At 43.3% G+C, this 14194-nt stretch overlaps 1 protein-coding gene across 1 annotated transcript in view; it reads left to right on the top strand.

The window, feature by feature from the left end:
• CEP290 (centrosomal protein 290) overlaps positions 1–14194 on the top strand; it is a 186737-nt gene that overhangs the window by 111510 nt on the left and 61033 nt on the right. Inside the window, exons 32-34 of the mRNA XM_088454395.1 lie at positions 1274–1381; positions 1471–1605; positions 12501–12758. Coding sequence (XP_088310521.1) covers positions 1274–1381; positions 1471–1605; positions 12501–12758 — 501 coding nt within the window. The remainder of the gene's footprint in view (positions 1–1273; positions 1382–1470; positions 1606–12500; positions 12759–14194) is intronic.

The following is a 14194-nucleotide window of genomic DNA, read 5'->3' as shown; positions in this document are numbered from 1 at the left end:
GGTGTTGGCAGGGTAGAGGCTTTGATGTTCCCATTACTCTGTTTGCATGTTTTTTTACACTGTTAGATACCATGGGCGGTCCCTGTATTTATAACATAACATTATATTTCACTGGTAAAATTCTTTGCGATCACTTGAAACTTTCACTATAAAAATGTATAATAAATCACATTTGCAGGAAAAGTTTAGAAGTCATGCTGAACTTAGTTTTCAGCTCCGCATGTGGTTGTTTTTAGTCTGTAATTGTACTTTGTAGCTGTAAATTGCATTATAATTGACACAGGGAAGCAGTCAAACTGTTTTACCTTTTACAATGTGCTATAATGAGATTTTAAGTTTTAAAACATTCACACATTTAGACAACAAATATCTGTAACAAGGTTTTCTAGAGAAGCAATATTCTTCTTCCAAAGATTTTTCAAATAAATTTGTTTGAACTTTTCCATTGTAGACTAAAGCTGCATACACACGTAAAGATTTTCTGTCCAACCATCCAACTAATTGATTGATTGGTTGCAATGAAAATCTGGTAAGGTATGAAAGCAAATGACAGTCAGCATTTTGCTCCCAAACGACAGAAAATGGACGAAAACTGTTGTTTGAACATATTGTTTAGATCAAACTTGTCTGAACGACCATTTTCATCTGTTTTCTGGCATTTAGGAGCAAATTGCTGATCATCATTTACTCCCATACGTTACCAGATTTTCATTCCAACCAATCAACTAGTTGCAAAATGCTAGAAGTTAGTTGTTATTGAAATATATTTTACAGCTGAATATTGGAAATGCTTTCTTATTATTATAAGGGTAATTTATATATTTATTGTAAAACTTAATGCACTGTCATTAAAAGTCATGAACACTGTGATGTGCTCTAAAAAGTAGATATGCAATTTTTTTTTTTATCTTAATTTTCACTTTAAAGTGCCTGACGCAATATAGGTTTTCATTTTGAGAAATTTTTTAGGGTCCAAAGGCATGATTGAGACAATAGAAGACTCAATAATGTCATTAGTTCATAGAGAATCATAGGCTGCAATGTCATGAACATTGGTTTAACTTAATAATATGACTCTTTCACTGTATATAAGCAACAGATTTACATCAATAAATGGACAGACAAGAGTATAGACTTATATCTAAATGAACGAGTTGCATTTACTATACAGGCAACCAAGCTCACTAACTTGACACATTCCTAGAATCAGACTGTTGAATGTTTTGTGCAGTGTTCCAGGCATTCCCAATCTTCACATATGTGTTTTTTAAAGTTTCACGAGGAACGCCAAATGTCCTGGGATCAAAGAGAAGTAGAACTGGAACGTCAGCTAGATATGTATGAACAGCAGCAAAACGAAGTTCTCAGCACAGCTCGGAAGGTAAATGCACTACTTAGTGGTATTTTGATTTCAAAACTGCAAGTTGCTCATTTTAAGCAATCTAAATTTTGAAAGCCCTTCTATTCTAGTTTGAAGAAGCCACAGGAGAAGTGCCTGATTCTAGTCTACCTCTACCTGAACAACTTGAAATAGCACTACGCAAAATAAAAGAGCACGTTAGGACCATCTTGGAAACAAAAACTGTATGTAAAACACTCGAAGAGGTGAGTAGAACCTTTAGTATTTTTTAACTACTAATCTTTAGGGTAATGATATTTCATTGGCTGAAGATTGAGATATTATGTAAACAATATTTGTGAAAGATTTTTCTCCCCTTTTTGCCTGCTGAAGTTTTTATGTGCAGCTTGCAGTTTACACTGTGCCTGATGAGGCGATTTGTGGTTGCCATAGAATTTGAGGAGTAGGTCATTTAAAAGGCAAAACCAGGTTGATTTTCCCTTTTAAATGACTGCTACTTTAAAACATCGGGTGATCTTGCACGGAACTCGCCAATGTCCACAGGCTATTACATTTACCACAATATCTCCAGAATGTGTATGATGCATGGTCTACAACACAAAATTTGAAATACAAAATTACCTCAATATGTAGAGTTTGGAGCAGAGGACAGAAGCATCGTCGGCAACAGAAATCTTGGGGCCCGGTACATTCATATTTTTGGGACCCAAATCACCTTATATGCCGTACTCTGCCCCCAAATCACATTATTTGCCTTATTCTGGGCCTGGTTCAGCAAGGATCGCTTATGCAATCGCGGCAACTAGCACTTACGCAATTCTGCTGCGAAATTATGCGAATGACTGCGATCGAAATGCCGTCGCAGCACAATATAGACGGCTACTTCCCTTTACTCACATCCGTAATACCTTGCAAGTCTGTGAAAACATCGGTAGCATCGAGTACCAACGGAGCCTCACGCACAATTAAGGCAGGTCAGACCTCACTCACAAACTGCTAAAGTTCCTGTCTGTATCTAGAGCTTAGGCTGCGTATTCCGTCGCAGGGGCTTAATTATGCACACCCTGTAACGGCGTTGAAACGCACTGGCACGCCAGCGTACGTCCGACCACCCCCGCCACCTGTCACCACCCACAAGCGGCACTTCCAGTCAATCAATCCGCGATGGGTCTGCGTAGTCACTGCGATCGCAGTCCCGACCACAATAGCTAGTTTGCGCATGTGCACTGTGTTGCATGCACAGAACGCAACAATCGACCGTGTACGTGAGTATTTGCATTTGCGATCCTTTCTGAATCAGGCCCTCTGTCATCAAATCACATTATATGACTCACTGTGCCCCATAATCACATTATTTCTTCTACAGGGTTCATAGGGATCCACAGGGAAACCATGGGGGTAATGTGGTTGGAGAGATCCAGGCACCAAACAGTTGCTTTCAGCTCCCAGGATGCACTGGGTCCTCCTCCATATATACCCCACCCCTAGCCACAGGCCTTCAGTTGTTCAGTTGGTATGGCAGGATGAAGACGCACCCTATTGTAACAGGGGACTGCTCGTGCAGTCCTTAGCTTTATTTTGTGTTTTATTTCATTTCTTATGTTTGAGTCAGCAATACTCAGCATCTGTATTAAGATGCAGATAATGCCACTCCATCTACCTCCGCCAGGCCAAAACAGTAATTGTGACAAGCTTGCTAGCAGCGACGCTGGGACCTGGACTGCAACTGGACATACGGAGATGACTGGTAAGATGATTCCTCGCTTATGGGGAATTGTGCGCAGAAGTCCTTGCTTCTGGTGTCAGAGACGCACCAGAAGCCCCTGCAGTCAGGGCCTGGGATTGTCCGTGTCCTCGCTAGCCCACCGGGGCCTTATCGTCTGATGTTGGGCATCGGCAGCAGACGCATATCTGCTGCCATGAAGCCAGCATACCCAGCTGGTTGATGCAGGTTAGGGGAGGTAGGTGCTCCCCGGCAGCTCCACCCCCGACCCAGATGCAGTCCTTCAATAATGTTTTGCGTGTCTGGGTTGCTCCGCCTACCCTCCACGTGTATATGAGACTCTCACAACCTGCTATCAGTGTACTACTGTTTATCTCAGGAGGGTTTGGATCAATCTCCATATATACCTCTCCCGTGGTTAAGGTATACAGTGCTCTATATTCTACCATACCTCGTGTTTGAGTAGTTGATTTAAAGTATATTGCGATAATTTACATTTGCATTGTATGTGGCTGTTTGCTAGCTGCTGTGTTGATACTGTGCTTTATTTCTGACTATCAATTATAGCTATCACTGTATTTTCTATCCATCGCTCTTGGGTGGTGGTTTTTTTTTTCCTCTGGGTACTCCATATTTAAATTGATTTTGTGAAGGCTGTGACATTGCATTTGTATTGTTTCCTTTACTTTGAAAAATGTCAAGAGATAAAAGTAAACAGGACGTAGAGGCTCCTGTGCTGATTTAATGTAAATTCTTTGACAAGTTTGTCCTCACAGGACGTTAAGAATGGTTTGTGCATTGCCTGTTATAAAGAGCCACATCAGTCCAATATATAAGAGCCATCTTGGGTATCATCTTTGTCTCAGGTAATGAAGTCGTTTGTGGATCGCATGGCTGCTCCCATAATGCCTTCTTTTATGGGGTGTTCACAGCATGCTATGTTTATACCTCCTATGCATCCTCCTTGGGGTAATGTTTATGGCCACTCTAGTCAGAGTATGGGACCGTCAAATGTTGAAAACAAGAAGGTTATTACTAAGGCGCCTAAATGCTGGATTCAGATGCATCATCAGAGGAATCAAATATTGCGCAGGGTTCTTCTCCAGAGTCTAGGAGAACCTTCCATCCACAGTGGATGTTTCTTCTTTATTGAAGGCGGTTAAATCAGTCCTAGATAATCAGGATGATGAACCATCCCATAATAAGAAGGTTCCATTGTTTAATCACCACCGAAAGAGGGTCAAAACGGAGTTTGCTATATCTGAGCAGCTCAATGAGCTTACCAAGGAGGCATGGGATTTCCCGGATAAACTGTTTTATGTCAATAAAAGATTAACATTGTTGTGTCCTTTCCCTGCTTCTGTTTGTACTAAGAGGGAGGTTCCTCCTACTGTGGATGCTCATGTATTGCACTTAGTTAATAATGCTATATTGCCCATTTCATCTGCATCCTCTCTGAAGAACGCTACAGACAGAAAGATAGACGCATGTCTTAAAACAATATTTTCAGTTTCTGGAGCAGTTAACCATCCAGCTATGGCTGGAGCTTGGGTACCTAGAGCTGTTGAAGAATGGACAGGGACATTAGATGATTCTCTACCAGAGGCTACCAGAGAACAGATGATGTTTATTTCCCATATATGGGAAGCAGCTTCCTATTTGGGAAGAGCTGCAGTGGATGCTAGAATTTTAGCATCCAAAGCATCAGCAGCTTCAGTAGTAGCACACAGGGCCATTTGGTTAAGATCCTGGAAGGCTGAGAGAGGATCAAAGGTGGCTCTGGAAGCTTTACCTTTCCAGGGAAGGATACTTTTTGGAGCAGAGTTAGACAAGATCATTTCTACTCTGGCAGCTTAAAAATCAGCAGGATTGCCATCTACGCCTACAGTAAAACCTAAGCAGTTTTTCTTTCGGCCTTTTCAATCTCAGGGAAGAGCAAATTAATACTCTCTCCAAATCGGCTAGTTTTCGCAAGACACCAAGGCGACAATCTAGGAGGTCGGGGCCGACAAAATCTCCAGTTTTTAGACAGGGCGACAAACCTTCGGCCTAATGGGTCGATCCTCCTCCTGGGGGATCCCAGGGTGTGAGGCCGACTTTCTTCAATTTGCGGATTATTGGCGTCAAGCAACAACAGATGCCTGGGTCCGAGAAGTGGTCTCTCAGGGGTATGCCCTCACTTTCAGGAGACATCCTCCCCAGAAGTTTTTTTGCACAGATCCCCCATCAGATGCTGTAAAGGCATTGGCCCTTCAGGAGGCTATTCAATCTCTACTGCAGGCAGGGGTAATAATCCCGGTCCCAGTGGCACAACAGGGAATGGGTTATTATTCCAATCTGTTTTTAGTTCAGAAACCAAATGCGGCTTTTTGCCCTATCCTGAACCTCAAAACCCTCAACAGGTGTATCCATATTCCCAAGTTTCGTATGGAAACTCTCCGGTCAATTATTTTGGCAATGGAGCCTGGGGATTTTATGGTTTCCCTGGACATTCAGGATGCGTATCTACATGTTCCCATTACATCATCCCACCAAAGATTTCTACGGTTTGTTATCCTGCAGCAACATTACCAATTTCAGGCACTGCCTTTTGATCTGTCGACGGCCTCTCTGGTCTATATGGCAATCATGACGGCTTACCTAAGGCGTCAGGGTATCAGAATACTTCCATATCTGTAAGACCACCTGATATTGGCACAGACTCCAGTTGTTTTGCAACACCATCTTCAATTGACAATAGCCTGTCTACAAAGGCACAGCTGGATCATCAATTAGAAAAAAATCATCTCTTCTTCAAACACAGCAAATGGTACATCTGGGAGCATTTCTGGATTCTCAGGCACAAAGGGTGTTTCTGCCAGATAACAAGATTACAGCCCTATCATTGCGGATACGCAAGCAAAGGGTATCCATTCTATCAGCAATGCAGGTCCTGGGATCAATGGTATCCACCTTTGACATGGAGGGGTATGCTCAGTTCCATTACAGGCCTCTGCAAAGATTGATTCTCTCCAGGTGGAACAGACAGTATCCTCTAATAAGGTCCCAGAGCATCCTTCTCACTCAGGACATTCACCTCTTCCTCCTGTGGCGGCTGAAAAAGGACCATCTGAAAAAAGGGTGTCCATTCTAGATTCCAAATTGGGTGCTTCTCACCACAGATGCCAGCCTTCGCGGATGGGGGACAGTGTCGGGTCATCACACCTTTCAGGGAAGATGGACAAATCGGGAAAGTCATCTGCCAATAAACTTTCTGGAACTGCAAGCAGTATACAGAGCACTGATCATGGCATAGGGCCTACTCCAGGGCAGGCCGGTCCTGATCCAGTCCAACAACGTGACTACAGTAGCCTATCTCAATCATCAAGGAGGCATGCAAAGTCTTGCAGCAATGAAAGAAGTGACAAGAATTCTGATTTGGGCAGAACGTCATCTTCCGGCCATCTCTGCAATACTCATACCAGGAGTTCTCAATTGGGAAGCAGACTTCCTAAGTCATCAGGACATACATGCCGGAGAGTGGGCTCTCTTTCCAGGAGTGTTTCAGCTCCTGGTAAACAAGTGGGGTCTACCAAAAGTAGATCTCATGGCATCACATCACAACTACAAGGTCCCCAGGTATGGGTCCAGGTCCAGAGACCCATCAGCAGCATTTGTGGATGCACTGGCAGTATGATGGTACTTCAAGGTGGCATATCTCTTCCCCCGATTTCCCTCCTCCCAAGAATTCCCAGGTAATTCAAGCAGGAAGGCGGAACAGTTATACTGGTGGCTCAGGCTTGGCCCAGACGTCATTGGTTCACCGACATACAGAATCTGTCCATAGACAGTCCGTATCCTCTACCTCTGGGAAGTATGACCCTAAATTGTTTATGGTTTCCCAGGTTCTGGCTTTTCTCCAGGCTGGATTAGACCTTGGTCTCCACCTGGCTACACTGAGAGTACAGGTTTCTGCACTCCGTCTGGTTCCAAAGAAAGATTGCTTCTTTGCCAGTTATTATAATTTGTTATTTTCAGGATGTTCTGCGAGTTCAGCCTCCTTTTGTCCCACCGGTTGCACCGTGGGATCTGTCTTTGGTTCTTAAGGGGTTTACCCATTTGAATCTCTGGACTCTGTAGACTTGAAATGGTTGACAGCGAAGACACTTTTTCTCCTTGCTATCTCTCTGCATGTAGAGTCTCTGATTTGGCAGCGCTCTCTTCTCGCTCCCCATTTTTTATTTTTCACCAGGATAGAGCTGTTCTTCATACAAGGGAGGGTTACCTTCCTAAGGTAGTTACAAATTTTCATGTGAATGAATAAATTGTGGTTCCATACGGTGGGAGGAAACCCACTGTATAGCTTATATGGTTTTCACAAACGAGGATGGCCAGCTAACAAGGAGACCCTGGCTCGATGGTTACGTATGACTATCTCTCAGGTGTACACTCAGGCTGATCTCCCTGTCCCAAGCACGGTGACAGCACATTCTACTCTGTCTGTAGGGCCATCGTGGGCATTTAGTCATGCCTCTGCTGAACAATTATGCAAGGCAGCCACGTGGTCTTCTGTCCACACCTTTCTTAGGTTTTATGCCTTTGATACTTTTGCCTCTTAAGATGCTTCCTTTTGGTTGATGAGTTCTCCTTTCTGCTCAGGAGCGTCCCCCACCCTAGGGGAACTGGTTTAGGACATCCCCATGGTATCCCTGTGGATCCCTATGGACCCTGAAGAAGAAAATTAGAGTTATGCTAGACTTACCATTGATAACACTTTTTTTTCAAGGTCCACAGGGCACCCACCCTGACTCACCTGGCTTCATTGGGTTATTTTTCTTTCGGGCAGGGATTCCCTCATCTTGTGGAAGAGTGTTTCTGGTGTACGATTGTTCTTCCTTCTCCTCTCTCCATCTCCTGCCTTAAGCTTGGTTACGCAACTGAAGGCCTGTGGCTAGGGGTAGGGTATATATGGAGGAGGACCCAGTGCATCCTGGGAGCTCAAAGCTTTAACTGTTTGGTGCCTTGATCTCTCCAACCACATTACCAACATGGTATCCCTGTGGACCCTATGGACCTCGAAGAAAGAGTTATCAAGGCAAGTCTACCAGAACACCAATTTTATTTATTTATTACCAGTTATTTATATAGCGCACACATATTCTGCATCAATTTACAGAGACTATTTGGGCATTCACATCAGTCCCTGCCCCAGTGGAGCTTACAATATATATTCCCTACCACATGCTCACATACATACACACTATGGTTATTTTTTTTTGGGAGCCAATTAACCTACCAGTACATTTTTGGAGTGTGGGAGGAAGCCGGAGCACCCGGAGGAAACCCACGCAAGCACAATATACAAACTTCACACAATTAGGGCCGGAATCGAACCCACAACCTCAGTGCTGTAATGCTCACCATTACATCACAACAAAAAATAAACAACCAATCTGCACTTTACTTAAATTTAAGTGGAAGAACGCACACAGGTGAGATGATATATGAAATTCTACAATTAAATAGGTAGCATAGTCCCACAGTTCATATCCTTATATGAGTGTAATGTCCTGGAGAGCTTGAATCTTTATACGAAATCTCCACTTCTCCTGGTTATGGAAACACAGAAAATGGCAATATTACCCCAAAGATCAGAGGAAGTAAAACAGGTGCACCAATAGAGTGTTACTGTTAATTTATTTGAGGTGCTCACAAAACCGCACCAAACATAAACATTTTCATAAAAGCATAACAAATATAAAATCCTTTATAGGCATTGACCTAAATCAATTACTCGAAAGTGGCTGGAATAGAATCCAGTATAAGTGCTTTTCTCACACCCGGGAAATAAGAAAAGGCACTCTGGAACCTCCTGATGTTGACCACCGTCTGGGCAATAAAGATTCGGTCCTCTTCAAGCAAAAATGCTAAAAGTACCCTAAAAACTATAAAATAAAACATTCCTCCATATTCCTCCATTACTGATCAATGATAACAGCACCTTCTAAGAGGTCCTGCTGATCTAGAGGTCTCTGGAGATGCAGACTATTTCCTCAAGCCCGCATATTTCTGATCTAGTGGCTCTGGACGGACCAACTTTTGGCGGAGCTCCGTTTTGGCATCTGGAATTGGATTCTGGTGACTACAGATGCCAGTCTTCGAGGATGAGGAGCAGTGGTTCTAGACAATTCCAGGGGTGTTGGTCTCGTCAATAGTCACTCTTGCAGATTAACGTTCTCAAACTCCGGGCGGGCTACAATCCGCTGCTAGCGGCATCTCCCCTTCTATTGTCAGAGTGCAATCTGACAATGCCACAGCAGTGGCGTACATCAACCAGCAAGGGGGGACACGCAGTCACACAGCAATGCGCGATGCTAGCCGTATTCTACAGTCGGCAGAAAGACACATCAAGGCAATCTCCGAAATCTTCATCCCAGGGGTGGACAACTGAGAAGCAGATTACATCAGTCGTCAGGTAATTCATCCCGGGGAATGGGCACTGCATCCCGAGATTTTCCAACAGTTGGTCTGCTGTTGGGGCAGACTGCAGATAGATCTCATGGCCTCAAGGAACAGTAGTCAACTTCATCTGTACTGCTCAAGAACAAGAGACCCAGAGGCCGTCAGGGCAGTTTCTTGGCTGTACGTCCTAGTGTACCTGTTCCGGCCACTTCCGTTTCTTCCATGAGTTATCAAGCGCGAATCCAAGTCACTCATCCTAGTGGCACCGGACTGGCCTCGTCGGGCTTGGTACTCTGATCTCCTTCTTCTTCTGGCAGATGATCCGTGGCCACCTCCTCTACGGTCAGATCTTCTTTAGCATGGTTCGTTCTTGTACACAAACTATGGCTACGTTTGACGGCGTGGCTGTTGAAACCAACATCTTAAGAAGACATGGTATGCTAAGGGCGGTTATTTTGACTATGCTCAGAGCTAGGAAAGCAGTAACATCTATTCATTATCATCACATTTGGAAATCCTATGTGACCTTGTGCGAGGGACATGGTTCCTCCACCTGCTCCTTCAACTTGCCTCAACTTCTGCTTTTACTTCAAAGGTGTCTAGTTGCTGGACTTCGGTTGGACTCGCTGAAGGTACAGGTTTCTGCCCTATCTGTATTTTCTCAGAGGCGCTCAGCCCTTATTCCAGAAGTTCAACATTTTTTTTTCAGGGGGTGCATCAAGTCCAGCCTCTTTGTTCTGCCTACTTCCCCCTGGGATCTCAACCTCGTCCTCTCTTTTCTTCAGTCTGAGGTTTTTGAACCCTTGAACGAGGTGGATTTGACGATTCTCACTTGGAAGCTTGTCCTGTTGTTGGCTTCGGTCAGGCATGTGTCCGAGCTGGGGGCCTTATCTTGTCACTCCCCCAATCAGGTTTTCATGCTGACCAAGTGGAACTTCGTACTTGCCCTACCTTTTTGCCTAAGGTGGTATCGGCTTTCCACACCAACCAGCCGATCTTGGATCCTGCTTTGTTGGTATCCTCTGGTGCTTCTTGGATGTGGTGAGGGCCCTCCATATTTATGTTACCCATACTGCGGATTTACGTAAATCGGACGCTCTTTTTGTCCTTTATGATGTTGCCCTGCGGGGTTGGCCTGCCTCAAAACAGACTTACCCAGATGGATCCATCTGGCTATTCAGCAAGCTGCTGTCGCCAATGCTCGACCTCTGCTTGTATCCATCTCGGCACATTCTACCCACTCAGTGGGTACTTTTTGTGCCACATGCAGGGGAGCTTCGGATTCTTAGCTTTGCCGCGCAGCTACGTGGACTTCCCTACACACTTTTTTGTTCTGTTTTACAGATTTGAAAACTTTGCGGCCTCTGCTTTTAGTTTTGGCCGCAGGATGTTGCAAGTTTTTCAGCAGTCTCCCACCCGGGAGTGAAGCTTTGGGACGTTCCCAGTGACTTCGCTCTAGTGTTCCCTAGTGGGTGAAGGAGAAAACAGGATTTTGGTACTTACCCTTACATTCATTTCTCTGTTTCCACAGGGGACACTGGATTCCCACCCAGCGCTGTTTAACTGTTTTAGAGTTTTCCGGTTGGAATTATTCTTCTCCATTTCTGTTGCAGTTTTGTGTGTTGTTTGTTGTGTGACTGCCTGTGTTGATTGCAGTGTGTTCTACTGTTCCATTGGAAATGTTCTCCTTCTGTTCTTGTTAATGTCTGTTCCCCGTCCATCTCTGGCTCAGTTTCTTAACTGAGGCTGATGGGGGCATTGAGGGGGAGGAGCCAGTGACACTTTCAGAGTATTAAAGTGCCAGGCTCTACTCAACCACCGTGTCCCCTGTGGAATCGGAGAAATGGATTTACTGGTAAATACTAAAGTCCTGTTTTCTATATTGGAGCAGTCCATTAATACACTGGAGACTTCCCCGATAAGCCCTGGCTGTGCATACTGTATATATTATTAAAAAGAAAAAAAATATATACTGCATCAGGCAGCCGATAGTGCCGCCCGCCTCTACATGGGAGGAACTGTCTCAATTGCAGCTGGCATTGCTGCTCACTTGTAAAGTGAAGGGTCTGCGGTGTAGGCCAGGTAGCTTTGCTGGCAGTGTTTTTTACTTGGGAGCTTGGGAAAATTGTGCTTGGGGCCCCTTGGAAGCTTGGGGTCTGGTACGTGTCCCCCAAACAAACCTGTCACTGATATCGTTATCTGACCATCGGGAACGTGCATCGTTCAAATCTTTCATCTGACAGATCTGTCAGATATGTCAGATTTTCCTTCAGATATGAACGACTGAACGATTTTTAAATCGTTATCGTACAGATCTGAAGGAAAAATCTGACCGTGTGTATGCACCATAAAACTGGATGGTAGAGCAGTCTTAGAGGCAATTAATGAAAGAAGTTAATAAAATGGTAGTAAATGTGATATAGCCTTCCAACTAAGGTAGTAGAGACTTATACAGTAGGAGGCTTTAAACATTGTTGGTAATAGACATGAGATCATCTTAATTCTAAAAATAATAAGTCAAATAAGTTTTGAGGATTTTAGGAATTAAAATAAGCAGAAGATATGTGCCTTGTGCTTCTTATCTGCCATCAAATGATATGTTTCTATGTTAGTGGTTGCCAGTAAAGACCATAGACCGTGATGATTTGAATGGCAAACATATTGCAAAATCATAATGCTTTCTCACAGTCTCCATTCTATTGCAGTTATTCTGCAAAGACCATCAGTAAATTATCATGACGTAGTTATAGTAGGATTCGCAAACTACCTGTCGCTGTCTTAGGGTTAATGGCAACAACTGAGAGCCTTTCAGACTTGCATAACTGCAAAACTTCAAATGACAGCAGATTTTAAATAATGTTTACTATAGAATACTGTTTACGTTAATAGGCTGTACAGTTTATGCCTTAAATGTTTTATTAGATTGCCATATCTGCATAAATGCATCAAAGGCCTTACTTTTATTTCTTTCTGCAGAGAGTTAAACAGAAGGAATCTCTGCTCTGGACAGCAGAACAAAATGTGTTGAGCCGTGATAAAGTAATAAATGAATTGAGACTTCGCTTGCCTGCAGTTGTAGACCAAGAGAAGCTACTGTCAGAGTTACCTGAGGCTTCAGAGCTACGCCAAGCTTTGAAAGTTTCTCATCAAACTATTGAAAATATGCAAGCTCGCCTTAATCAAAAAGAAGACGTTCTGAAAAAATACCAGCATCTTCTGGCTAAAGCAAGAGAGGTATTATACAGCTCCAGGTGTTACTGACCCTGAATTATTTGTTGGAATTACTGTATGTGTAAAAAAGAGAATAGCCTTCATACATGCATTCTATATAAATTACACCTTATTCCTAAGTAGATCATATCCAACAATAGTATTTACACCTGTTGCCTACACACAAAGGAAGCCATTTCAGTGGTTAATTCGAGTATTCAGGTACAACATTGTAGTGCCTCAGAGATGTCACAGATTTTTAGTACATTTATTGCAATTCATGAATATTGATTCAGCCTGCAAGGTAACTGTGTCCACAGTGTCTAGGCAAGGACGTACACTTAAGTAATTAGTGGTCTCTTAAGATTTAGTCTGCTTCATTGTGGTCAATTGGCAAATCTGCAGGAGTCTGCTATAGTCTCCAATGTAACAGTTTCCTAAAGTCCAATTTATAGTGTAAAGACAAAATACTCGTATTCCCCTATGTGACACCCCAGCACTGTATCTTCCAGATATATACCATTTTACTAATCAGGAACAGATCTACAAAATAATGTTTTCGTAAGCTAAAAAATGTGTTTTATTTGTTCCTCTTTTATTTTTGCTCTCTGTCTCCAGAGAGCCCTTACTGATGATTACTACAGTGAAACAAAGCAGCATGTCAGTCTTTGGAATTCATCCAGAATAATATAGAATAACATGTCGGCTCAAGATATTTTGCAGCTGTATTATATACAGTATTTATTTACTAGGGCAGTTTTGTCTTAACAGCTTTCACAACCTTTAAAATAACACAGTGATACATGTATTAATTAACTGGGCATAAGTCAGTGGGGATACCAGCTATGTAGCAATATCATGGTTAGTAAAAGAAGGCACTTTCAAAACACTCTGCAAATCATTTACTTGCCATAGTAATTTTCTTTGAATGAACAAGTAGAGAGGCCCTGATCCTCTAAGGTATATTACAGCAAACCGTGAAGTACAGCCACAGTAGGATACAGTTCTACGGACATCGTCTGTATTTAACTGCTGCACATGTACTCTAAGTGCCATTTTGAGGCACGTCAGATGCTTAGGAGTAGAAAATTGCAAACAGTATCCAATTATTTATATTTCTACAGGAGCTTTTTAATTTCAGCTGTTACTGCATTTTTCTTATTATTCTTATTATTCACTGTCAGTGAATAAAGGCCCTCATTCAGAGCCGTACGCTCTGAGCAGAGCGCACGCTCTGAATGAGGGCCGGGCTCCATGAAAATGGAGCGTCCTCCTGGACGCTCGTATAGCTGTGGGTCACCACCAACAGGCTATACGAGCGTGCATTGTGATGGCCGCGATGGTCGTGACCATCGCGACCATCGAAATTGCGAGCCGGAGCCTGCGGTTGAGGTTTTCAACCGCAAGCTCCGGAGTGATTTTGGCTCTATCAGAGCCAAAATCACTCCCACTGACATCAC

This window comes from Taudactylus pleione, unplaced genomic scaffold (genome assembly GCF_031769625.1).
Source record: "Taudactylus pleione unplaced genomic scaffold, aTauple2 ptg000040l, whole genome shotgun sequence".
NCBI classification, from domain to species: Eukaryota; Metazoa; Chordata; class Amphibia; order Anura; family Myobatrachidae; genus Taudactylus; species Taudactylus pleione.
Note: the sequence above shows the minus strand (reverse complement) of the source record. Positions and strands in the feature narration are given on the sequence as shown.